The sequence below is a fragment of the Primulina huaijiensis genome, unplaced genomic scaffold (genome assembly GCF_012295235.1).
Source record: "Primulina huaijiensis isolate GDHJ02 unplaced genomic scaffold, ASM1229523v2 scaffold32015, whole genome shotgun sequence".
Lineage (NCBI taxonomy): Eukaryota > Viridiplantae > Streptophyta > Magnoliopsida > Lamiales > Gesneriaceae > Primulina > Primulina huaijiensis.
In genome coordinates, this window is record NW_027357518.1 from 136007 (window position 1) to 161957 (window position 25951).

The 25951-nt window shown below is 36.2% G+C and overlaps 3 protein-coding genes and 2 long non-coding RNA genes across 8 annotated transcripts; 4 read left to right on the forward strand and 1 right to left on the reverse strand.

The window, feature by feature from the left end:
* The first annotated feature begins 41 nt into the window (after positions 1–41).
* Positions 42–668, forward strand: LOC140968038 (uncharacterized). Its single transcript, XR_012173683.1, has 2 exons — positions 42–261; positions 354–668. It is a non-coding gene; the product is annotated as an uncharacterized lncRNA (long non-coding RNA).
* Positions 669–1079: 411 nt separating this feature from the next.
* LOC140967983 (uncharacterized) lies at positions 1080–10674 on the reverse strand. The gene is made up of 15 exons (XM_073428811.1): positions 9269–10674; positions 8994–9092; positions 8493–8683; positions 8162–8372; positions 7832–8069; positions 7594–7744; positions 7147–7455; positions 5176–5322; positions 3425–4781; positions 3150–3248; positions 2649–2839; positions 2318–2528; positions 1988–2225; positions 1750–1900; positions 1080–1611 (listed from the first exon to the last, which is right to left on the reverse strand). The coding sequence occupies exons 1-15, from the start codon at positions 10533–10535 to the stop codon at positions 1300–1302; spliced, it is 5172 nt and encodes a 1723-aa protein (XP_073284912.1). The 5' UTR covers positions 10536–10674; the 3' UTR covers positions 1080–1299.
* On the forward strand, positions 5912–6512 carry LOC140967990 (uncharacterized). The gene is made up of 2 exons (XR_012173676.1): positions 5912–6105; positions 6198–6512. It is a non-coding gene; the product is annotated as an uncharacterized lncRNA (long non-coding RNA).
* Positions 10675–12196: 1522 nt separating the features above from the next.
* LOC140968020 (DEAD-box ATP-dependent RNA helicase 5) lies at positions 12197–18926 on the forward strand. The gene is made up of 13 exons (XM_073428856.1): positions 12197–12858; positions 12947–13071; positions 13638–13745; positions 14444–14524; positions 15456–15534; positions 15719–15804; positions 15882–15938; positions 16046–16113; positions 17239–17307; positions 17469–17562; positions 17714–17878; positions 17982–18074; positions 18628–18926. Exons 1-13 carry the CDS (start codon positions 12312–12314, stop codon positions 18721–18723), a joined length of 1668 nt encoding a protein of 555 aa, XP_073284957.1. The 5' UTR covers positions 12197–12311; the 3' UTR covers positions 18724–18926.
* An 815-nt stretch (positions 18927–19741) lies between these two features.
* On the forward strand, positions 19742–25001 carry LOC140968004 (U-box domain-containing protein 4). 4 transcript variants are annotated; one of them, XM_073428834.1, is made up of 6 exons: positions 19742–19911; positions 20161–20243; positions 21772–22048; positions 22189–22305; positions 22433–24430; positions 24727–25001. In XM_073428834.1, the coding sequence occupies exons 3-6, from the start codon at positions 21773–21775 to the stop codon at positions 24781–24783; spliced, it is 2448 nt and encodes an 815-aa protein (XP_073284935.1). In that variant the 5' UTR covers positions 19742–19911; positions 20161–20243; position 21772; the 3' UTR covers positions 24784–25001. The 4 variants fall into 4 exon arrangements, with proteins under 4 accessions (XP_073284935.1, XP_073284934.1, XP_073284936.1 ...); XM_073428833.1 differs by lacking the exon at positions 20161–20243 and having other exon boundaries at positions 21770–22048; XM_073428835.1 differs by lacking the exons at positions 19742–19911; positions 20161–20243 and adding an exon at positions 19942–20032 and having other exon boundaries at positions 21770–22048.
* Positions 25002–25951: the final 950 nt, after the last annotated feature.

Sequence of the window (25951 nt, forward strand, 5' to 3'; positions counted from 1 at the left end):
TATATAAATCTTGGACCTCACATAAAAATGCAACTTATATATTTTTTATAATACTAGTGGTCTATATGGATGAAGATGATATAGCAACTTATACGATAAAGTCCATCGATGACCCTCGTACGTTGAACAAGACCTTGTACTTGAGGCCACCGGAAAACATTCTAACTCAAAGAGAGTTGGTCGAAATATGGGAGGATCTTGCGGGAACAACACTGGAGAAAATCACCATTTCAGAAGAAGACTTCCTAGTTCAATTAAAAGGTAAAAATTAAAATCGCATTTTTTTTCATGTATTTGTGATTGCTCGTCTATTTTCTATTCTCGATCCTTGACATAATGCGAATTAAATGCAGGGAGTGACAACTTTGCTATGCAAGTTGGAATGGGACATTTCTATCATATTTTCTACGAAGGAAGCCTAATAAACTTTGAGATTGGTGAAAATGGAGAAGAAGCTTCACAACTTTATCCTCAAGTTCGCTACACTAGAATGCGTGAATATCTGAAACGTTACCTTTGATTTTCTGCAATATTGTTCCTTTTTTTTTTCTTCTTGTTTTGCCTCTAAAAAGGGCTGCAATATCTTGAAATGCATGCCTCATTTAACTGCCAAACGCCTGCTTTTCAATTAGTTGTTTGTCCAAAATTGCATTTCTCCCTTTCTGTTTGTGTTTTCTGTGTTTTTAATCTTTGTAGCTAATATAATGTCGAATCACATTGAGCGCATATAATGTCAATTCTAATAAGATCTGAGGTTACAAATACAGAAATAAAGAAAGTCGCATAGCTAATTCATTCTCCGAGCAGTTGGCCCCTTGAATTTTTGTGGGTTATCACATACGTCACGAACACACATCAAAGACGCCGGTGGTTGTCTGACGTAAATATTTCGACTCTCAAGTTAGAAAATAATTTAAAGATATTTTCCGAAAGTATAAAATAATGAGAGTGTACCTTCAATAACTAGAATTCAAGGATAATGGCACTCGATCATCTTTTTCGTTCGAAGGATAGTACCCTAGGAGCATCGGTGGCCAAGATTTTTTTTTTAACCTCAACTTAGATACCGACGCACTGGAAATACAAAAGCACACTTGTATTTTCAGGTATCTCCTCCAACAGGTGATATGATTACACACTTTTCATTTTTCTCACACATACACTTCACCTTTACCACTTTAGTGACTTACATTTCCCTGTCTGAAATAACACCACCTTTTACAAATAATAATGCTTGACCAATATTGAAACAGCAGCAAGAAAATTCAACAAACTGCAATACCAATTTAAACTAAGAATTTATCTTCCTTCTTCTGTTTGAGTAAGTGAGATTTCATTGACTGAGTAGTTATTTTGTGGTGATATCTTCTTATTTAATTCAATCACGCTATTTCTTGTTATGAAAGCTGGATTCTTGGGCATGGGCATATCCTTCATTTCATTCTTCAACATGGATATAGCATCTTCTATGCTCGGTCGGTCAACCACATTATTCTCTACGCACAAAAGGCCGATATGAATGCATCTGTGTAGTTGTTGAATATTGCATGAACCCCTCAGTGTTGGATCCATCAATTCTGCAGCAGAATCATTGCTCCATAGCTCCCAAGCCTGAAGAATGAGAAAAGTAGCTTGTGTTGGTGGTTGTTTTGAGGGTAAATAATTGCAGGACGAAGCCAGAAACTTAATGAGAAAGAGGGACGAGTTTGAGGGAAATGTAAAAAGGTTCGATGGTAAAAAAATGCTTACATGTTCCACAAGATTCAGAGGTCCTTGAATGTCGTGGAAGCTGTTGTTTTTTCTGCCACTCACAATCTCAAGAACAAGAACTCCAAAACTGTAAACATCTGATTTCAAAGAAAATATCCCCTGCATTGCATACTCAGGTGCCATATAACCACTACAAATGCAGAGCATTCTATCAAAATCAGGAAAATAAAGAAACTTCAAAAATTATTGTATAGATGGATGATAATATGTTTCTTACTAGGTCCCAACACGCCTTTCTGTGTTGGCTTCACTGGTACTTTGCTTAAAGATTCTTGCGAGACCAAAATCAGAAATCTTGGGATTCATACCTTCATCGAGTAATATGTTACCTGACTTCAGGTCTCGATGAACTATCCTCAGGCGCGAGTACTTGTGCAGATATAGTAGTCCTTGAGCAATCCCTTCGATAATAGTGAAACGTTTGAGCCAATCCAGTAGCCCCCTCTTGGATGAATCTGTTGTGCCATAAAAACAGATATTGTCTTATGTACTGGGTATCTAGATCTGTTGTTCTTTAATTGATACTAGGAAAATAAAAGTTACATACCGAAGAGAAAGACGTCGAGACTCTTGTTAGGCATATAGTCATATACTATAATTTTATCATCTCCATGAATGGAGAAGCCTATTAGTTTCACAAGGTTGATATGTTGCAATTTTGAAATAAGTATTAGCTCGTTTTTAAACTCAAGCAATCCCTGTCCTGAGCTTCGTGACAGAACCTTTACTGCTATGTGGTGCTTTTCAGGTGTCACGCCCTGTAAACAGAAATTTTTTCAAAAAATGACATCAAAAGAGGGATGCATCATCAAATAGATAACTTTTAATCAAGAATGTTCATTTAATATTCAAAGAAACCGAGTAATTATTAATTATACCTTATAAACTGGGCCAAAACCACCCTCTCCCAGTTTATTCTTAGAGGAGAAGTTATCTGTAGCAGCAAGAATAGATGCATATGTGAAGAGTCTAAGATCATGGCCCTTTGCTCCTCCATCTTCAAGCTCATATGTGCCAGTATATCCCTCTAATGTCAGGAGTTCCTGCACTTCTTCCTCTCTTTTTTTCCCTGTTAGATGATCATTCACACCAAATGGAAATAAAGATCTCGAAAGAATTTGAAATTAATTGAACAAAATGATGCTTGCATATCAGTGAAGTTGTGCTCTATTTTAGTGCTTCATTCTTTGCCGTTGAGTCAACGTCGTTCATTTTCTTTTGTTCAACGTTTTTCATTGGTTGGCTAGTTTACGTCAGCAAAGGGATCCTTTAACTGATACATATAATAGTACTTGTACAGATAATTTGACTTAAATAAAAATGAAATCCATCCTTTTGCTATATCTACATTTGACAATATTCAAATACCAGAATCTTACCTTGCCTAAACCTCAGCAGAAGAAACAGAGCTGTGCCCAAAAAAAGCAGCCCTATAGGAACTACTACCGCAATGATTATCCGTCTCCGCTTACTCGCACCTGCCATTAAGTTTACGAGTGGGATTAGTTCTCATCTCAGTACAGGGAGAACTTAGGATTTAACATTGTTGGAAGATTCGTGTTCTTTTGAGTTACGAGACATGAAATTTGAGTTCTCATTTCTATGCTACCAATTTTCTCGACTGATCAATTAGCAGGAATTTATTTCAACTTACCTTTATCCGAAGATATAGAACTAATAACATATTTTCGAACTTCAGAGCCATCAAGACTCTGCTGAAACTGCAAATCTTTGCCTGTCCAATAAATGCACCCGGATTCATACCCATAAAATCCGAAACAGTCACAGTTATTCCAGCAATTCTCCCGACAGTCGCTAAAACTTAGGCTCGAATTCTTAACGTCAACCGAAGAAGCAACAAGTCCACTTCTCTCTAAAAAGCCGCCAGACCTCAAAACAAATGTCTCAGGACTATTCCTGCACATCGGCTGTCGCCAAAGATCACACCCTTTATAACCAACGGGACGATAACCATAACAAAGACTAACCATTACGATGTAAGACCTGAAATTATCAGTGTCGGAAATGTCCCCCGTATAGACCAGTCTCCATCCTGAAATAACCTTCCGGTCTTCAGGTGTCCAGCGCGGATCTTGGAAAAGCGAATAGGCAAAATATTCCTCGTCCCGAGTTGTTACATTTGTGAAGTTATAGTTCCAGTTCCATGGATCCGGGTCAAAATTCAAGTTCTCAAAAGTCTTGACTTGATACTTAAAATCGCCCGACTCGCCATAATAATCCTTCATCGCACCACCAGTCCAATAAACCACCCCTCGTCGTCTAACCACAAGTCCGCGTGCACTCTTATCCCATTCAAGCGTGAAAGGACCAGACGCAGGATTGTTATCCCCAAACCAAGAAGTGAGTGTCCATTTTCTCCCGGTCCTGTGGTCCAATCCGAGTTTCATCCCCGGAAGTAATGTATCAGTCGGATAATCAAAACTCTGCCACAAAACAGTGCCTGAAGAGCCATCGGTTACCACAAAGTTCCCAGACTCCAACAAAGTCGCAGACGCGTTACGGCTCGCCCCGCCTGCATATAGCGTGATAGGATCGTTTCCTCCACGGTGCACGATAATCAACGCACCGGTGTCACTTATCGTAAGAATGGGGCTGGAGTCGTTGCCAACAGCATCATCCCTATTGCCAATCCACACCGGAAAGGAATCTCGAGCCGTGTACCATACGGCTACGTAACTCTCGTTACTGTCTTTTGGTGTATAGAACCCCAAGGTGAAATTATTTCTTTGAGAAACTAACTGAGAAGTAAAATTCAGCTGTTCCCCTTGTTTTATGGTGTCAAGGCATGCGACTTGGGAGACCAATAAGCTAAAAAGAATCCAGAAAACGGTGTTTATGCTCAATAATTTCTGGGATTTCATCATGGTATCTTCCCTGGTCAGAAACGGTAGTTTTATCATATGCACGCGCAGAACCAAAAGAAGAGGAAAAAAGGGTGGAGAGAAGGATCTACTATCGAACTTTATTTGGTTCTTCGAATGGTCTAAACACTAAAAAAAGTTGCGTGTTTTGAAGTTTCAAAGGATAGTCAAACCAACAATTTATCGACACGTGGATTGTTATTATCATTGAAAAAGTCAATGTGTGTAGTCCAGCCAATTTTGAAGACGGTTTCTTTTTCTAACTAGTTTAGCAAACTTATTTAGCATCATTTGCACCATCAAACACGGAATAAGAACAGATGTGACTCATTCTTAAAAGACGGGCTATATCACTTTTACAAACAAATGAACACTAAGAGCAGGATTCTTTGATTGGAAATGTCATTAATAGTCGAACTCACAGTGAATTGTTCAGCACACAGCAAAATAATTTAGTTGCATTGACGCAACTTTACCATATTCCTTATAAAGCATGAAATAAATCCAAAACGTGAACAAGTACTCCAGTGATGTGTGGATAAAGAACCCGAAATTCAATCATGGTATTTCTTTTCTCAGCAAGCATGCTAACGTAGCAGTACCACCGGATGCATTCGCTGGAAGCAGAACCAGTAGTGCTACAATGACTGCAGGTCCGAATATTTTCAATCTGTCAAATGTAAAGTAAACCATAGCAAGTGTAAATGCCCTGAAAATAATCTCTGCATTTTAATATATATATACATATATAGAGTTAAAAAACGAGATGACATTATCTGAGAGAACTTTGCATTGATCATTACGTATAACTGAATTCTGCTAATTGTTATTAACAAATAAAAAAAATCTAAATCCAGGTGTCGACCTGAGTAATTGAGTGCGATTTGACAAACATGCAAGATAACAAAACTTGAAAAAAAAACAGACGAGCGAACTAATAATTCCAAATTCCACAACTCCTTCCAACAAAAAATATGAACCACTACATCTTCAGCGTCTGAAAAAACAGACGAGCGAACTAATAATTTCAAATATGAACTAATAATTCCAAATTAGAGCATATTGTTCAATAGCTACAAGCAAAACATGGTCAATGAATATTTAAGGTACATAGGAGTAATGTAATAATAGTCCTTCACGTAATCATACTAATATATAAATTTTGCCTATAATAATATATAATTCACTTTAAAAATTCAAATATTATATTTACAAATTATATATTTAATATAATTGTTTTATCTTTATCTAANCTATATGGATGAAGATGATATAGCAACTTATACGATAAAGTCCATCGATGACCCTCGTACGTTGAACAAGACCTTGTACTTGAGGCCACCGGAAAACATTCTAACTCAAAGAGAGTTGGTCGAAATATGGGAGGATCTTGCGGGAACAACACTGGAGAAAATCACCATTTCAGAAGAAGACTTCCTAGTTCAATTAAAAGGTAAAAATTAAAATCGCATTTTTTTTCATGTATTTGTGATTGCTCGTCTATTTTCTATTCTCGATCCTTGACATAATGCGAATTAAATGCAGGGAGTGACAACTTTGCTATGCAAGTTGGAATGGGACATTTCTATCATATTTTCTACGAAGGAAGCCTAATAAACTTTGAGATTGGTGAAAATGGAGAAGAAGCTTCACAACTTTATCCTCAAGTTCGCTACACTAGAATGCGTGAATATCTGAAACGTTACCTTTGATTTTCTGCAATATTGTTCCTTTTTTTTTTCTTCTTGTTTTGCCTCTAAAAAGGGCTGCAATATCTTGAAATGCATGCCTCATTTAACTGCCAAACGCCTGCTTTTCAATTAGTTGTTTGTCCAAAATTGCATTTCTCCCTTTCTGTTTGTGTTTTCTGTGTTTTTAATCTTTGTAGCTAATATAATGTCGAATCACATTGAGCGCATATAATGTCAATTCTAATAAGATCTGAGGTTACAAATACAGAAATAAAGAAAGTCGCATAGCTAATTCATTCTCCGAGCAGTTGGCCCCTTGAATTTTTGTGGGTTATCACATACGTCACGAACACACATCAAAGACGCCGGTGGTTGTCTGACGTAAATATTTCGACTCTCAAGTTAGAAAATAATTTAAAGATATTTTCCGAAAGTATAAAATAATGAGAGTGTACCTTCAATAACTAGAATTCAAGGATAATGGCACTCGATCATCTTTTTCGTTCGAAGGATAGTACCCTAGGAGCATCGGTGGCCAAGATTTTTTTTTTAACCTCAACTTAGATACCGACGCACTGGAAATACAAAAGCACACTTGTATTTTCAGGTATCTCCTCCAACAGGTGATATGATTACACACTTTTCATTTTTCTCACACATACACTTCACCTTTACCACTTTAGTGACTTACATTTCCCTGTCTGAAATAACACCACCTTTTACAAATAATAATGCTTGACCAATATTGAAACAGCAGCAAGAAAATTCAACAAACTGCAATACCAATTTAAACTAAGAATTTATCTTCCTTCTTCTGTTTGAGTAAGTGAGATTTCATTGACTGAGTAGTTATTTTGTGGTGATATCTTCTTATTTAATTCAATCACGCTATTTCTTGTTATGAAAGCTGGATTCTTGGGCATGGGCATATCCTTCATTTCATTCTTCAACATGGATATAGCATCTTCTATGCTCGGTCGGTCAACCACATTATTCTCTACGCACAAAAGGCCGATATGAATGCATCTGTGTAGTTGTTGAATATTGCATGAACCCCTCAGTGTTGGATCCATCAATTCTGCAGCAGAATCATTGCTCCATAGCTCCCAAGCCTGAAGAATGAGAAAAGTAGCTTGTGTTGGTGGTTGTTTTGAGGGTAAATAATTGCAGGACGAAGCCAGAAACTTAATGAGAAAGAGGGACGAGTTTGAGGGAAATGTAAAAAGGTTCGATGGTAAAAAAATGCTTACATGTTCCACAAGATTCAGAGGTCCTTGAATGTCGTGGAAGCTGTTGTTTTTTCTGCCACTCACAATCTCAAGAACAAGAACTCCAAAACTGTAAACATCTGATTTCAAAGAAAATATCCCCTGCATTGCATACTCAGGTGCCATATAACCACTACAAATGCAGAGCATTCTATCAAAATCAGGAAAATAAAGAAACTTCAAAAATTATTGTATAGATGGATGATAATATGTTTCTTACTAGGTCCCAACACGCCTTTCTGTGTTGGCTTCACTGGTACTTTGCTTAAAGATTCTTGCGAGACCAAAATCAGAAATCTTGGGATTCATACCTTCATCGAGTAATATGTTACCTGACTTCAGGTCTCGATGAACTATCCTCAGGCGCGAGTACTTGTGCAGATATAGTAGTCCTTGAGCAATCCCTTCGATAATAGTGAAACGTTTGAGCCAATCCAGTAGCCCCCTCTTGGATGAATCTGTTGTGCCATAAAAACAGATATTGTCTTATGTACTGGGTATCTAGATCTGTTGTTCTTTAATTGATACTAGGAAAATAAAAGTTACATACCGAAGAGAAAGACGTCGAGACTCTTGTTAGGCATATAGTCATATACTATAATTTTATCATCTCCATGAATGGAGAAGCCTATTAGTTTCACAAGGTTGATATGTTGCAATTTTGAAATAAGTATTAGCTCGTTTTTAAACTCAAGCAATCCCTGTCCTGAGCTTCGTGACAGAACCTTTACTGCTATGTGGTGCTTTTCAGGTGTCACGCCCTGTAAACAGAAATTTTTTCAAAAAATGACATCAAAAGAGGGATGCATCATCAAATAGATAACTTTTAATCAAGAATGTTCATTTAATATTCAAAGAAACCGAGTAATTATTAATTATACCTTATAAACTGGGCCAAAACCACCCTCTCCCAGTTTATTCTTAGAGGAGAAGTTATCTGTAGCAGCAAGAATAGATGCATATGTGAAGAGTCTAAGATCATGGCCCTTTGCTCCTCCATCTTCAAGCTCATATGTGCCAGTATATCCCTCTAATGTCAGGAGTTCCTGCACTTCTTCCTCTCTTTTTTTCCCTGTTAGATGATCATTCACACCAAATGGAAATAAAGATCTCGAAAGAATTTGAAATTAATTGAACAAAATGATGCTTGCATATCAGTGAAGTTGTGCTCTATTTTAGTGCTTCATTCTTTGCCGTTGAGTCAACGTCGTTCATTTTCTTTTGTTCAACGTTTTTCATTGGTTGGCTAGTTTACGTCAGCAAAGGGATCCTTTAACTGATACATATAATAGTACTTGTACAGATAATTTGACTTAAATAAAAATGAAATCCATCCTTTTGCTATATCTACATTTGACAATATTCAAATACCAGAATCTTACCTTGCCTAAACCTCAGCAGAAGAAACAGAGCTGTGCCCAAAAAAAGCAGCCCTATAGGAACTACTACCGCAATGATTATCCGTCTCCGCTTACTCGCACCTGCCATTAAGTTTACGAGTGGGATTAGTTCTCATCTCAGTACAGGGAGAACTTAGGATTTAACATTGTTGGAAGATTCGTGTTCTTTTGAGTTACGAGACATGAAATTTGAGTTCTCATTTCTATGCTACCAATTTTCTCGACTGATCAATTAGCAGGAATTTATTTCAACTTACCTTTATCCGAAGATATAGAACTAATAACATATTTTCGAACTTCAGAGCCATCAAGACTCTGCTGAAACTGCAAATCTTTGCCTGTCCAATAAATGCACCCGGATTCATACCCATAAAATCCGAAACAGTCACAGTTATTCCAGCAATTCTCCCGACAGTCGCTAAAACTTAGGCTCGAATTCTTAACGTCAACCGAAGAAGCAACAAGTCCACTTCTCTCTAAAAAGCCGCCAGACCTCAAAACAAATGTCTCAGGACTATTCCTGCACATCGGCTGTCGCCAAAGATCACACCCTTTATAACCAACGGGACGATAACCATAACAAAGACTAACCATTACGATGTAAGACCTGAAATTATCAGTGTCGGAAATGTCCCCCGTATAGACCAGTCTCCATCCTGAAATAACCTTCCGGTCTTCAGGTGTCCAGCGCGGATCTTGGAAAAGCGAATAGGCAAAATATTCCTCGTCCCGAGTTGTTACATTTGTGAAGTTATAGTTCCAGTTCCATGGATCCGGGTCAAAATTCAAGTTCTCAAAAGTCTTGACTTGATACTTAAAATCGCCCGACTCGCCATAATAATCCTTCATCGCACCACCAGTCCAATAAACCACCCCTCGTCGTCTAACCACAAGTCCGCGTGCACTCTTATCCCATTCAAGCGTGAAAGGACCAGACGCAGGATTGTTATCCCCAAACCAAGAAGTGAGTGTCCATTTTCTCCCGGTCCTGTGGTCCAATCCGAGTTTCATCCCCGGAAGTAATGTATCAGTCGGATAATCAAAACTCTGCCACAAAACAGTGCCTGAAGAGCCATCGGTTACCACAAAGTTCCCAGACTCCAACAAAGTCGCAGACGCGTTACGGCTCGCCCCGCCTGCATATAGCGTGATAGGATCGTTTCCTCCACGGTGCACGATAATCAACGCACCGGTGTCACTTATCGTAAGAATGGGGCTGGAGTCGTTGCCAACAGCATCATCCCTATTGCCAATCCACACCGGAAAGGAATCTCGAGCCGTGTACCATACGGCTACGTAACTCTCGTTACTGTCTTTTGGTGTATAGAACCCCAAGGTGAAATTATTTCTTTGAGAAACTAACTGAGAAGTAAAATTCAGCTGTTCCCCTTGTTTTATGGTGTCAAGGCATGCGACTTGGGAGACCAATAAGCTAAAAAGAATCCAGAAAACGGTGTTTATGCTCAATAATTTCTGGGATTTCATCATGGTATCTTCCCTGGTCAGAAACGGTAGTTTTATCATATGCACGCGCAGAACCAAAAGAAGAGGAAAAAAGGGTGGAGAGAAGGATCTACTATCGAACTTTATTTGGTTCTTCGAATGGTCTAAACACTAAAAAAAGTTGCGTGTTTTGAAGTTTCAAAGGATAGTCAAACCAACAATTTATCGACACGTGGATTGTTATTATCATTGAAAAAGTCAATGTGTGTAGTCCAGCCAATTTTGAAGACGGTTTCTTTTTCTAACTAGTTTAGCAAACTTATTTAGCATCATTTGCACCATCAAACACGGAATAAGAACAGATGTGACTCATTCTTAAAAGACGGGCTATATCACTTTTACAAACAAATGAACACTAAGAGCAGGATTCTTTGATTGGAAATGTCATTAATAGTCGAACTCACAGTGAATTGTTCAGCACACAGCAAAATAATTTAGTTGCATTGACGCAACTTTACCATATTCCTTATAAAGCATGAAATAAATCCAAAACGTGAACAAGTACTCCAGTGATGTGTGGATAAAGAACCCGAAATTCAATCATGGTATTTCTTTTCTCAGCAAGCATGCTAACGTAGCAGTACCACCGGATGCATTCGCTGGAAGCAGAACCAGTAGTGCTACAATGACTGCAGGTCCGAATATTTTCAATCTGTCAAATGTAAAGTAAACCATAGCAAGTGTAAATGCCCTGAAAATAATCTCTGCATTTTAATATATATATACATATATAGAGTTAAAAAACGAGATGACATTATCTGAGAGAACTTTGCATTGATCATTACGTATAACTGAATTCTGCTAATTGTTATTAACAAATAAAAAAAATCTAAATCCAGGTGTCGACCTGAGTAATTGAGTGCGATTTGACAAACATGCAAGATAACAAAACTTGAAAAAAAAACAGACGAGCGAACTAATAATTCCAAATTCCACAACTCCTTCCAACAAAAAATATGAACCACTACATCTTCAGCGTCTGAAAAAACAGACGAGCGAACTAATAATTTCAAATATGAACTAATAATTCCAAATTAGAGCATATTGTTCAATAGCTACAAGCAAAACATGGTCAATGAATATTTAAGGTACATAGGAGTAATGTAATAATAGTCCTTCACGTAATCATACTAATATATAAATTTTGCCTATAATAATATATAATTCACTTTAAAAATTCAAATATTATATTTACAAATTATATATTTAATATAATTGTTTTATCTTTATCTAACTAATAATTAAAAATTATTATAAAATTTTATAAATCAACTCAATATATTGATAATTATAATCATAATTAATAATCATTATTTTATACATATATCTTGTACATGTCTTTCGCTGATATATAGAGATAAGATATACTATCAATATAAAAAAAGAAAAACTTTGTGTGAGACTGTCGTCGTATTTTGTGAGACAGGTCTCTTACTTGGGTCATCCATAAAAAAATATTATTTTTTATGTCAAGAACATTACTTTTTATTGTGAATATCGATAGGATTGACCCGTCTCACTGATAAAAATTCGTTAGATCGTCTCACAAGAGTCCTACCCTATCAAAAAAAAATAAAAACACCAATTTACAGAAAACAATATTTTTTTTTCTTTAAAAACAATAATAATACATGTATAAAAAAACAATAATAATAATTTTTATGAAGGCAACTGTGCAAATTGCCAATCAGGGCCTCGAGGCTGGACACCCAGAACCCTAGAAACATCAGAGAAACGCTCCACCCCTCCGTCTAGGGTTTAGGGTTCCAAGTTCCAATCTATCTTTCCGCACTAGTAATGGGTGGCCACAAAATTGACGCAGAAGCCTACAACACGACGGAAAATGGTGAAATCAAGCTGCAGAAAACGAAAAGGAACAAGCAAAAGAGAAAGATTGAAGAAAATGAAGCTGAACTCGGTACTGAAACCGTGAATATTGTGAAGAAGAAGAAAAACAAAGAAAAGCAAGAAGAAGTTGCAGAGGTACTGAACGGGTCAGCTGAGATTTCTATAACAAAAAAGAAAAAGAAAAAAGACAAAGGAGGGGAGACCGTGAGTGCGAATAATGGCATAATTGAAACACTGAGAAAACTGGAGAATTGTAGTGGAGTAGGTTCGGATAATGTCACTGAGGAGATTAGACATGGCAGTGGAGTTGTGGTGTCTGGAAAGAATGTGAAAGATTCTAAATACGCAACATTGAATTCTTTTGCCGAATCAGGGCTCCCAAACGAGGTCCTGGAATGTTGTAAGAATTTTAAAAAACCGTCACCAATTCAGTCCCATTCATGGCCTTTTCTTCTCGATGGTCGTGATTTTATTGGAATAGCAGCCACTGGGTCTGGTAAAATTTTCTTGTTAATCTGTATTTGCTCAAGGCATATGAGTTTACATTGTGCTTTTGTTGTAACAGTTTGTCGATGGTTTATCAGGTAAAACACTGGCATTTGGAGTTCCTGCTATTATGAATGTATTAAGCAGACGAAAAAGTAAAATTGCTGTGAAAAGGAATCCGATTTGCCTTGTTCTTTCGCCTACAAGGGAGCTAGCTCAACAAGTAAGTTCTCCCCTATGCGTAACGGTACTATAACAGTTTTGTGATATGTACCAGTGAATGTGCAATTCTTTTGGTGTGCAATTCTTTTGGTTATTAAGCAAATATTTGTATTTTTCTGCACACGTTAACTGGTCTTGTTATATGTGCATTAATCTGAGAGAACGGATTTTGGCAATGCCAGTTAGAACCTCCCATCCTAATTGAGTCTTTTCCATGCTGACCTTATATTGTTGTTATACGTGCATGTGAAAATGATGTGTTCAAACTCTTGGTTTCTGTACCCAAAATTAGGTTTTGGGTTTCTGTGTTTTTGGGATAAACAAACTTTAATTCTTCACGAATACTGTTGTCCCAATACAAAATGCAATTTGTGGATGCAGGATGGATTTTTTTTATGCAGGGGAAGGGATGGATTTACTGTGCACACTCCACCTCCCACCTGATTATTGCTAATGGCTTGTTGCCATTTGCGTGTTACTTTTCCGTCACACATTATGAATATGAGCTGCTCGGAAAATCGTTATGAATGATGCAGAAACAATAATTATGGTTCCTCTTTGTTTTAGATTTCAGATGTTCTTTGTGATGCTGGGAGGCCTTGTGGAGTGCAGTCAGTTTGTATATATGGAGGAACTTCAAAAGGACCCCAAATATCTGCTCTAAAATCTGGGGTGGTAAGTTTGCGGCAATCTTGAATCTATTTTGTGTCAACTTAGAAAGTATATATTTTCTGATGATTCAAACCTGCTCTCTGTAATTTTGATGTTCAATTGTAACTAACTTGCAATAATAGTTTTAAGCTCCATAGTCCTTAAGCCTCATGGTGTATGCAAATTGATCTTTTAACCCCTCAAGAACATGATTTTTGGAGGTCTGTTCTCTTTGGTTTGTTTCAACGCATGCCAATTAAATTTGTCATAGAACTGGCTCTTTTACCATCTCTACACAAGGTTGTATCACCTCATTTCCTCTCTGGTGTGGAAAAGTTATGACTGGGAATATGTATTTCAGAAAACCTTTAAAAGTTCTAAAAGTAGCTATTAAACGATATGCTCTAATTTGAGGGTAAAAATGAATAATACAGTGAAGACAAATCACTTTATGATTTCCCACGAATTGCACTTCTGGAGACAGATATATAGTGTATGCAGTAATCAGTATGCCATCATGTTTGAATTGTTGTATTGTATATGTGGGATATAAAGTTATCATGCATCTGGCATTTCTTAATGGGATTTATTTTCGTAATTGTCAAGTGAGATTATAGTCCTTGTTTATTGTGTCATATGTATCACTCTAACCAGCTTGTGCCTGTATATATTTAATTAATACACATCATTAACTCAGCCTCTCGTATATGGATCTACATTAGGACATTGTGATTGGGACACCTGGTCGTCTAAAGGACTTGATTGAAATGGGAGTATGCCATCTAAAGGAGGTTTCTTACGTGGTATGTGACAAAATTATTCTGCTGTCTTTGATTTTATAGCGTATATTGAGAATGGCAAATTGCATTCTCAGTTGACCGGGTTTTGTTTTTCCCCTGCGGGCTACTTGTTGATTTCATTGACTCCAATATTCTTCTTTATAGTGTTCTTTTAGGCAACAAGTATGGGGTTATTTGAGAGAGAATAATTAAGAGTCGCACTATTGTGGTGTAAGATTTTTTTGAATTCCAACTCAAATAGGCATCAAATCACTTTATATGTTGGAATTAATTATCCAATCACATATAACTAGAATGCCTATTTTTGAAACATTGATGTCTCGTGGAACAAACTTAGCCACTTATGAGTTTAGCATAGCATGATATGATTTTTATTTAGTCATGATGATATTTAGATGGGTTATACAATCAACAGGAATTTGTCATTCAGATCCTATCTATTATTTTAGGAAAGAACCTCGATTGAGATTGAGTGGTCCCCTTTTCATATGAGAGTGTTTGAATGCAGCAGCTTTTCTTAGAATAGTAAGTTTTTTTCCCTTAAAAGAAGTAGTGTGTGGTCTTTTAGTTAAAATAAAAATCAAAAAGCCAAAATCCAAAAGCAATCATATATGCCTCAGTGCCTCTTAGGGCTTCCGTTTAAAGAATTAGGAAATAGCTCTTTTTTACTACTGACTACTGTATCTAAACGTGAAATTGCTTCTATATTTTTTTTGAAGAAATGTACTTTAGAAAAGGTTTGCTCGATAAAACACTTTCTAGCCAAGTGCTTCGGCATCCAAAGTTGCATATAAAATGATTTAATTTTTGTTTAACTTTTTGTTTGTGCTTGCTTAACCCATCTGTATTTGGAATGTAAAATGCACGTGTATTTAAATGCTTGTATAACTTCTAAACATGACTCAAAGTTGTTTTTCTATGATTGACAACTTAGGTCTTGGATGAAGCTGATCGAATGCTTGACATGGGATTTGAACCTGAGGTTCGCTCAATATTAAGTCAAACATGTTCTGGTATGACATCAAACTTAGCCACTTATGATAACATTTCCTTTTTGCTCCAAATAAGTAACTGTCTTGACCTTATGTTTTGATTATATTTATACTTTCATGTTCCTTTAGCTAGTTTGATTTTCTTGGTCTGTCTTCTTTTCTTTTCCTGATTTTACTTGTAATTCCATGTGGCTTTTCTATGCAGTTCGCCAAATGGCAATGTTCAGTGCAACATGGCCACTACCTGTGCATCAATTAGCTCAAGAATTCATGGATCCCTCCCCGGTTAAGGTATACATTTTATGAGGGAGTTACATTACCATCTACCTTATTTCTTTCCTTTTAATTTTAAAGCAATCATGTTTCAGGTGGTTGTGGGTTCAGAAGATTTAGCTGCCAACCACGATGTCCTGCAAATAGTGGAGGTATGGCTGAGAGTTGATATTACAGAAGGACTAGCGTGAACCAGGAGTGTCTCAATATTTTTTGAATGCTTATTCGGAGTAAGTTTTTATTTTTCTTGATGTTATAGGTGCTGGAGGATCGAGCACGTGATGAACGCTTGCAGAATTTGCTAGAAAAATACCACAAGTCTAGAAAGTGAGTTTACTGAAATATGTGTATATATGTGCGTGCATTCGTGCGTGTATTTATATATTCACACACATACACACACAGAGACACTAGTGTATACTATACACTAGTAAAAGCACGTGCGTCACATGTGGTGACAATTTATTTATATAATAAATTTATTTTAATATTCTATTATCGGTTTTGAATATTTGTACATTTTGGTATTCGATCATTAGTTTTTTTTACATAAACTTTTAGTGTAAATTATCGAAAGTTCAGAAAAATTATCAGTTATATTTGTTAATTATTTTTTAAAAAAACTGATGCTTTTCTAGTGGTAATAAACAATTCCTCTTTCCCATGAATGATGTGCTAATTAATGGTAATGATATAATTTTATTACCTATTTACCCTTAATATTTTTCTTTAATTTCCAAATATGCCCATCACATTTCACACACCAAACAAATTATGGGTAATAACAATATTTTACTATGCAAAAACTTTTCCTCTCTATTCGTACTTTTTCCATAAATGGCCATGACATTTCACACACCAATGAACAAATTATGGGTAATAATGATATTTCACAATGCAAAAACTTTGCCCCTCTATTCATACTTCTATAATAGAAAAACACTCTAAGGAGATCTTTCTTCACACAACTAATGAAGCAAACAAACTATATACATGTACATATTGTTAATTTGTTTGCTTCATTAGTTGTGTGAAGAAAGATCTCCTTAGAGTGTCGTACATGCTAATGTATCTGCTTGATTTCAAAGTTGTGGAATATGCTTCCAAAGTTAAGCACTCTCCTCTATGTATAGTATATTTATCATTTTTTTGCTACATTCATTATGTGGACAAAATCCCCTTCTGAGTGTTGTGCTAACTAATGTGTCTGTGTGCTCCCAAATTTGTGGAACTGGACTTGCAAAGTTAAGGTCTCCTCTACTTTCAATAACATTCAAGTATATTATCAGTTGGCTCTATATTTCAATTGTATTTCTTTTGACCTTTTTCTTTTAAAATTATGAATGATATAACTTTTTTTTGGTTTATATACTAGAGAAAGCGAGCATGGATTATTTCTTATTAACAGCTGTTATCCAAATTCTTCTCATTTGGGGTTTTAACCTGTTGCAGGAATAGAGTTTTGGTTTTTGTTTTATACAAGAAGGAAGCATCAAGGGTTGAGAATATGCTTCACAAAAGGTGATTTTGATTTACACATATCATTTTTCCTGCTAAATGAAGCACAACTTTTGCGACTATGTTTCTTCATCTGCAGATTCAGGAATGGAGATTAATTATCTCTAATTTCACTTTTTATTAATCTGCATTATTTACAATTTCTGTTTATTTTTCTTGTCCAGGGGTTGGAAAGTTGTTTCTATAAGTGGCGATAAAGCACAACATGCAAGGACACAGGCATTGTCATTGTTTAAGGAGGGATCATGTCCTCTAATGGTAGGTAATAATTATTCAGTTTGACTAAATAAAATTACCAATAATGATGCTAAACCTTTGTGCGTCCTCTATGCACATATTCACACTAAGATGAGCTGTCAAACAATGACCATTAATTTTCAGAACCTGGTTTGATTTTCAATTTCTTCAGATAGCAACTGATGTTGCTGCTCGAGGTTTGGATATTCCTGATGTCGAAGTTGTAATAAACTACAGTTTTCCTCTCACAACAGAGGATTACGTGCACAGAATTGGTAGGACTGGACGAGCTGGTAAGAAGGGAGTGGCTCACACTTTCTTCACAAAGGAGAACAAGGTATGTTCTAATCTTGGTAGTGAAAATATACCAATCTTCTTGTTTGGAACATGATTTTTCTATATTTTAGTGTATGACACGAATATTATTAAACTCTTGTCAGGGACTTGCTGGGGAGTTGGTAAACGTTCTCAGGGAAGCTCAGCAGGTTGTACCTGATGCCTTGCTAAAATTTGGGACGCATGTGAAGAAAAAAGTGAGCATATCTTTTCTTAGTAGGGGCCAAAATAGGCATTTCAGATCGTTTTTTTCCAACTTCTTTATGTGATTGGGAAGCATCTTTTGTCGCACATCATGCTAGTTATGTTACCCCTTCGTGTATTAGACATTGACTAGATCGAGCCCCCAATGAAGCTTGAACACAAGCTTGTGTTAGTGATATCAGCCCATGATTTGGCCTAAGGGACTTAGTTTGGTACACGAGCTGAGCTCTCTAGTCAGGCTTCAAGATTGTTTTCAAGATAGTCTTCAAGATTGTTTTCAAGATAGTCTATAAAATTGAAATAACGGTTTTAGTATATATGTAAGATTTATTACAAACGCAATTATAAGTTTTTTAGTTGGTTGATGCTCTTTAGAAAAATTCAATTTGAGCTCGAGATTCATTGTTCTCTTGCACCCTCGAGATTCATTGTGCTTGTGCACCCTTTAACTATATTCCAACTGCATCAACATGACTTACCCGCGTCTGCAGGATATGTGCAATCATCCTAGAATTCTAGCACTATCTGATTGTTAACTTGATGCAGGAATCCAAGTTATATGGTGCCCATTTCAAGGAAATTGATTCTAATGCTCCCAAAGCTACAAAGATAAAGTTTGATGATTCCGATGATGAAGATTGATTTTACCCGATCTATACTTTTATTTCGCTTAAAGAAACCTCAATTTTGTTTTATACGCATACGTTTCAATGATTTGATTTAATGTCAAAAAGTTGTCATGCTCAAGTTAATTTTTGATTGACGACGTCAAATATATTTTATTATAGAGCTTCATGTATTTTTAATTGGATCATATTTCATATAACTATATATTTTGTATTTTACATCGTTTAGTATTTTTAGGTGGTTCAAATTGCTTTTTGATATTGATATATGCGTATGTTAGATTACATGTTTTTTTCCACGCACACAGGTACATTAACCGTGAAGCATGTCCAATTTTTTTTATTTATTTTTTTAAAATTATGATTCCAAAATTGATGACATGTTTATTCACAAATTGTCTGTTACCGACATATTTGGTCCGTTGGTACTGCCCATAAAAAATAACACAAAAAACTCATAAAAAATTAAAAAAACACAACTTTAATTTTTAAAACATAATTTATAATTTTTTTTTGTATATAAAAAGAGTAACTCATAAAAAGCCCATTGAACTAGCAGGCACAACGTGGATAAATCTATACATTTTAATTTATAAAATATAGTTACTTGATTTAGACTAACTATATTCAAATCCTATTTTTATTTCCTTTTTAAATAGAAATAAAAATATTTAAAATGTTTGGTGTTAGTTAGAAAACCTATTCTATAGGTTTTGAAAGACAAAATCAAAATATGAATAGATTATGGAGAAAACTTTGACAAGAATGATGTTTCTCGATAATGTAATTTTAGTGACTAATTTTTTCTTTCGAATATATATATTGTTGTTGTTGGAATTTTTAATTCATGAATTGTATAGTTGTGGTGAGTGATTTATGTCATAACAGCCAGAGACTAAAACAAGTATTGGATTCAAAACGAATATTAAAAAAAATATGAACTTTGGAATATCTTTAAATTTATTATATGATGATTATGTCGTTCTGCACATTGTTCATTCGAAGTCGATGGTATATTAACAATGACCATTGACAATTGGTTGGGGTTGAAATCAAATATTAGTTAGGCGTGGGACAAAATCACATGCTACGGGCTCACCTACTTCAAAAACAATTGCCGTGGACGGGGAGAGCAGGAAATCCCACAGTCTCAGAAGCTGGATCGTGCTGAGGGAAAGCGAGAGAGAAGAGAAACCGACTACTGGTATGGTTTCTGATCCGTAACCAAAACCCTAATTTACTTTCTTCCGAGCAAAAATTCCCGATTTTCTGAATATTCTGCATTTCTGTCATAATTCGGATTTCAAAATTGTTGCTTTACCTCTGTGAGCTTTGATTATTTAAGTTGTTTTTGTGTTGTTATGGTCGTTAAGCTAGTTTTTGAATTGTGAATGGAAGGGCTCTTTAGGACTTACTTCTATTGGTTTGATCGATTGAGTTGTCAATTGGACAGGATGCTGGGTACTTTTGTCGGGAAGTTTGGTCGATAAGTTGCTGATTTTTTTTGTGTTCTGCTCAGGCTTAGTGATTTCAGGGGTAAATTTAATCTCTTTTCGCTGCTCATGAATTTGCTCTGGTCTTTTGAATTGGATCGATTGATGTTCTCGTGTTTTCAATTTTAGTCAAGATATGTCATTTCTCTGTGATGGCGACAATATTGTTGTTTTTTTGTTATTGTTTGTTAGAATCATTCGGAATTTGTTGCTATATAAAGTAATAAAACTATAATTATGCTGTTTTTGGCGTTGTCTGTTTGTTGGACTATATTCTGTGCATGTGTTTATTAAACGTCAATTAACTCTCTCTTGGTTTATATGTATTTAGCCATTGCATATGGTTGTTTAATAATTAATTCATAATCTTTTTGTATGTGATACGATTTTGCAGTTGGGTATGGTATAAATTTGGAAAGTTGAAAGTCGACCCTAACCTTTTATACTCAAGCAATTGGTTTATTGTGGAAATTCATTTCCGTGCTATATCCGCATACCCACGTGGAATTATGTAAATCTACTTTTACCAACAGTATCGTCTCATCCTTGATTCATTCATTTACGTTAGTTATTAACTTAGGGCATGTTATGTTTATGGGAAGAGGGTGTAACAAATCTCATTTACTCCCTAGCTAAAATAAATCCCATTTCTTCGTCCTCTTGTCCATATGTCCCAGATTGGTCTACTTACAGACCACTGCTGGCAACCATCCCTGCATGTGTAACATATCTAATGGTTCAATGGTTACAAAACTAACTCACTGAATGAACCATCAGCAATTTACATTAATAATCGTAGAATTTCTTTTATACAGTTTGTAGAATCACAATATTGAGTCGTAGTTATGTGATTTCTTTGATATCTGGAACTGATTGGTTTCATCATTGGTCTGGGTCAACTCTAGTGAGTGATGAAGAAAGGAAGTATAATGAGGCATTGATGGTGATGGTGCTGAGTTTTCAGGTTTTGGAGGATTGTTTGGAAAGGATTTTCCCTTCTTTTTGCCTGTAATCTGCAAATCATCCCATCCGGTTCTGACTACTGGAACTTTCACCATTGAAATTTCATTTGTTCCCAAATTCGTAGTGGTTATTTTTATACTCTATCTTACTGCAGGTTTTTGTTTAGCACTGTATAGTTTACAGGGCAATGGGTTTTGGTGGCATCTTGCTCCGACTCAATTAAAGCACGAGCTTAGAAATCTCAACTAGCGAGCACTTTCTAGAACTAGTGAGTAGTGACTTCTTGTCTAGGAGAACACTGGTGGAGTATGAGACAATCATTCAAGAGAACTTGTAACGATTTTTTGCGTCTCTGTGTTTGCTTAGTGGTTCTTGTTAACATTTTGTGCTTTATTTATCAAAAGAACTTGTAGTTATAGCAAGATGACAATACCTGTTTCTGTTTAATTTGTTTCTTATTTGAATGGAGTAGTTTGCTTGTTTTAATGTGCTTTATCAGCAGCAGCTTTCCCTTGTAGTTTTGCATCTCGAGTTTGTTTTGAGATTTTCTCCTATGCTTTCTCTTTCATTTATGTTTTTTAAGCTGCAATTCTTTTGATGTATCAGAGGATGGAGATATTGTTACTAAAATTGCTTCTCAATAGCATCAAGAGTCTTTCTGAAATGGCATTCTGTGAAAGTATAAATGATGAACTAATTCAGAGATATCATCCAAGGATTGAAGAGATGCTGAAGTTGTTAAAGCCGATATTTCATTCCATTACTGAGACTGAAATTGTTTCTGATGAAATATTGCGAAAAGCAATCTCAGGTCTCCAGCAGTCTGTGGACGAATTGAGAGAAATTTTTGCAAGCTGGCAACCGTTGATGAGTAAAATTTACCTTGTAAGTGATCTCTTTAACTTTAGTGTGTACCTTGTTTATGCAACTAAGGGTGAAAAAATGCACTGATAAGAACCTGTCTTAAAACCTCTATCGTTCTTGTATAATTAATTTATAGTGGTTGATCTTTGCTTGGTCTCCAGGTTTTACAAGTTGAATCACTTATTTCGAAAGCTCGAATTCATTGTTTGGAAATTCTTGAGTTGCTAAAGTCTTCTGATCAGAACTTGTCATCTGAGCTTAGTGCTGCATGTCTCGAGGTAATGGCTGGTGTTTTTTTCCCCTTGTTTTCTACATCTAGAAAAGTACGCACTCAAGAGCCCAGGATTGAAGGATGGGGCAAATTTAGTGTGCAGTTGTTACTACTGATTTCATCTCTTTGTACAGAAATTTAAGCGTGTTGAATTTGGACAAACTTCACCAATAATAGAAAAGGCTATGAAGGATCACATGGAGAGCTCTGGTGCAAGTTTCGAAAGCCTGGAGAAGATTACCAATTTCTTGAGTTTAAGGTCGAACCAGGAACTCCTAATCGAGGGTGTGGCTCTTGAGAAATTGAAAGAAAATGCCGAACAATCTGAAAAAAATGGTGAAGCTGAGTATATAGAGCAAATGATTTCACTGGTTACCCACATGCACGACCTCCTTGTTAAGATGAAACAGTCCCAAAGCTGTAATCCTGTTCCAATACCTGCTGATTTTTGTTGTCCTCTCTCACTTGAACTCATGACCGATCCGGTTATTGTTGCATCTGGACAAACATATGAGCGTGCCTATATTCGTAATTGGATAGATCTCGGGATTACTGTGTGCCCAAAAACAAGGCACACCCTGGCACACACAAATCTTATTCCTAATTACACTGTTAAGGCGCTCATTGAAAATTGGTGTGAATCAAACAATGTGAAACTGCCTGATCCGATAAAATATATGACTTTGAACCAGCCTTCTTCAGTACTTTCAAATGCCGCGTCTGGTAGGGCGAGGAAGGTTTATAGTTCTAGCACACCTGATCGCTCTTCAGGTTCTCTTGCAAAGAGCTCAATCTCATCTACTGCAATCCAAAGAGAGGGAATGTCTCCATCTCATCCCCGTTCATTGTCAGAGGATTTACTGGCAGATGCTGCTGTAAGTGAAAACGGGTTGGACTTTGGAAGAGTGTCCCCTAGAAGTTTTGAAGACCGGTTGGACCACTCAGGCGAGAGAAGTAGCTCAGGTGGTCTTCTCTTGACATCCCAATCTAGAAATGGTACCTCTGGTGCTGATGAACGATCGCCACAGGGCCATATCCGAACTGACTCAGCATCCAGCACTGTTTCCAATTCTGTTGTGTCCCAAGGAACAGAAGTTGACTGCAATGATGTGGTATCACATGCTTATTGTAGTGATGCTTCTGGAGAGCTTGCAGCAGAACCCCAACCTGCTTCAAACATAAGTGTCCCGCAAAGAGAACCAGATTACCTGCATAGGATAGAGACAAGAACTCGTGGCCAACCAATTTGGCGCAGGCCATCCGAGAGGTTTGTTCCCAGAGTAGTTTCTTCTCCTGCTGTTGAAATGAGGGCTGAACTGTTGGAGGTCGAAACACAAGTTAAGCAGCTGGTTGAGGACCTTAAGAGTAGTTCCCTTGATTCACAGATAAAAGCAACAGAGAAAATCCGGTTACTTGCTAAGCATAACATGGACAATCGACTTGTAATTGCAAATTGTGGGGTTATCAGCCTGCTAGTCAATTTGCTACGTTCAGAAGACTCAACCATACAAGAAAATGCTGTTACTGCTCTTCTCAACTTATCAATTAATGATAACAACAAGACCGCCATTGCAAATGCTGATGCCATCGAACCCCTGATTCATGTCCTTAAGACTGGAACTCCCGAAGCGAAGGAGAACTCTGCTGCAACCCTCTTCAGCCTATCGGTGATTGAAGAAAACAAAATCAAGATTGGAAGATCAGGAGCAATCGTACCTTTGGTGGATTTGCTGGGACATGGAACTCCAAGAGGCAAGAAAGATGCAGCCACCGCATTATTTAACCTGTCGATCAATCATGAGAACAAGGCCCGTATTGTGCAGGCTGGTGCGGTGAGGTACCTAGTAGACTTGATGGACCCTGCATTTGGAATGGTCGACAAGGCAGTGGCTGTGTTATCTAATCTTGCAACAATTCACGAGGGAAGAGCCTCAATTGGTCAGGAAAGAGGAATACCTGTCTTAGTTGAAGTTGTCGAGTTAGGCTCTGGACGAGGTAAAGAGAATGCAGCTGCTGCTCTCCTGCAGTTGTGCACTAATAGCAGTAGATTTTGCAACATGGTTCTCCAGGAAGGTGCCGTTCCTCCATTGGTGGCATTGTCACAATCTGGGACACCGAGAGCTAGAGAAAAGGTGAGGCTATATTAAAACTAGAACTTACCCGAAAAGTGTTCAAATATTTGAAAAAGTGTTTTAAAAAAGGTGTTTATTGGTTGCTGCAGTGTTTTTGAACTATTTTTAGAGAAGTCAAAAACTAGTCTCTCTTGTTTCTCCTACAATTTTTATTTAAAAACAAATTAGATGCATTCTAATTGCTTTTTCAAGCCACGTGCTTTTATATCCGAACTCTCCATATACTTACCTTTTTAAACGATATATCCATCCATATTACATTAATTGAATAATCATCTATTTTTTTCCTCTTCCAGGCTCAACAACTTCTTGGCTATTTTAGAACCCAACGGCATGGTAATTCCCGGGGATGATTTTGATGTGAACTTTGAGGGCTGTAGTATATGGTAAGATTTAAGTTGAACTGTGTGTAAATTCTGAATTTGCAAATAATTATTGGGGATGTAGCGTGATGGCTTCTTTTCATTTATTCTTTTTTATTTCTACATTTTTTTCAGCATATTTAAATATTGAAATGAAACTTTTACTTATGAAAGGTTTGCTAGAAAAGATTTTACTTATTATTTTGATACATATAATTTGTTTCCTATGCCGTTCATTTTGCATTATTGGAATTCCACATTCATCTTTGACCTTGTTTCCGCAAGGGCATAATTTAGAAACTCAGACGAGCGCAAGTTTGGTGTGAGGAGAATCACACACCAATCTCCAATCATGAAATTTTTTTAATTAAGACAAAATTTGGCCCTTTATGCCCTAGCGTCGCATGTTTCTTTGTCCAAGTTAGACAACGATATTTGTTTTTGAATATTATATCATCAATACCCGATCACCATTATTGTTACTAAGATATACTAACAAAAGAGGAGAGCATGCGTTTATATAAAATAAATAAGATGTATTTAAGTATCCTACACAACTTTTTTGTGAATCGCTTGAACAAAAATTTACAGTTTTATTTGATATTATTTGTCATATGAGGATATGGTCAGAATAAATTCTATAATAGATATACCAATCTAATAATTTTCATATAATTAATACACCAAAAAAATAATTTACTCCGTTTAATTGTGTTTCCATCCTTTGAAGCTTTTGACTATACTAAATAAATTAATCTATAAAATAGTTTCAAACTCCAGTGGAATTGAAAAGGTCTACTTTTATTGATACAGCCATTTAATAATCTTCTTAAGAACACGGCCAATGCATGTATTGGTGTATGATACACTACGTCTACGTGTGAGTGTCTATATATACATATAATATATATACCACTTAAGAAAATCAATATGAAATTTTTTTTTTGACGGTGGAATTTTTCAAAAGATAAAAACCTCTTTAAAAATAGAATAATACCATAATTTTATTTTGTCCAACTGTGATACGAGTTTTTCCAAAACTGAATTTGTATACACATGTTCCAACAATCAGGCACGACTAAAACATGTAATATTTGGCCAAATTATTGTTTTTATTTTTATTTTTATTTTATTCTTTATTTATATCGTTATTATTAAT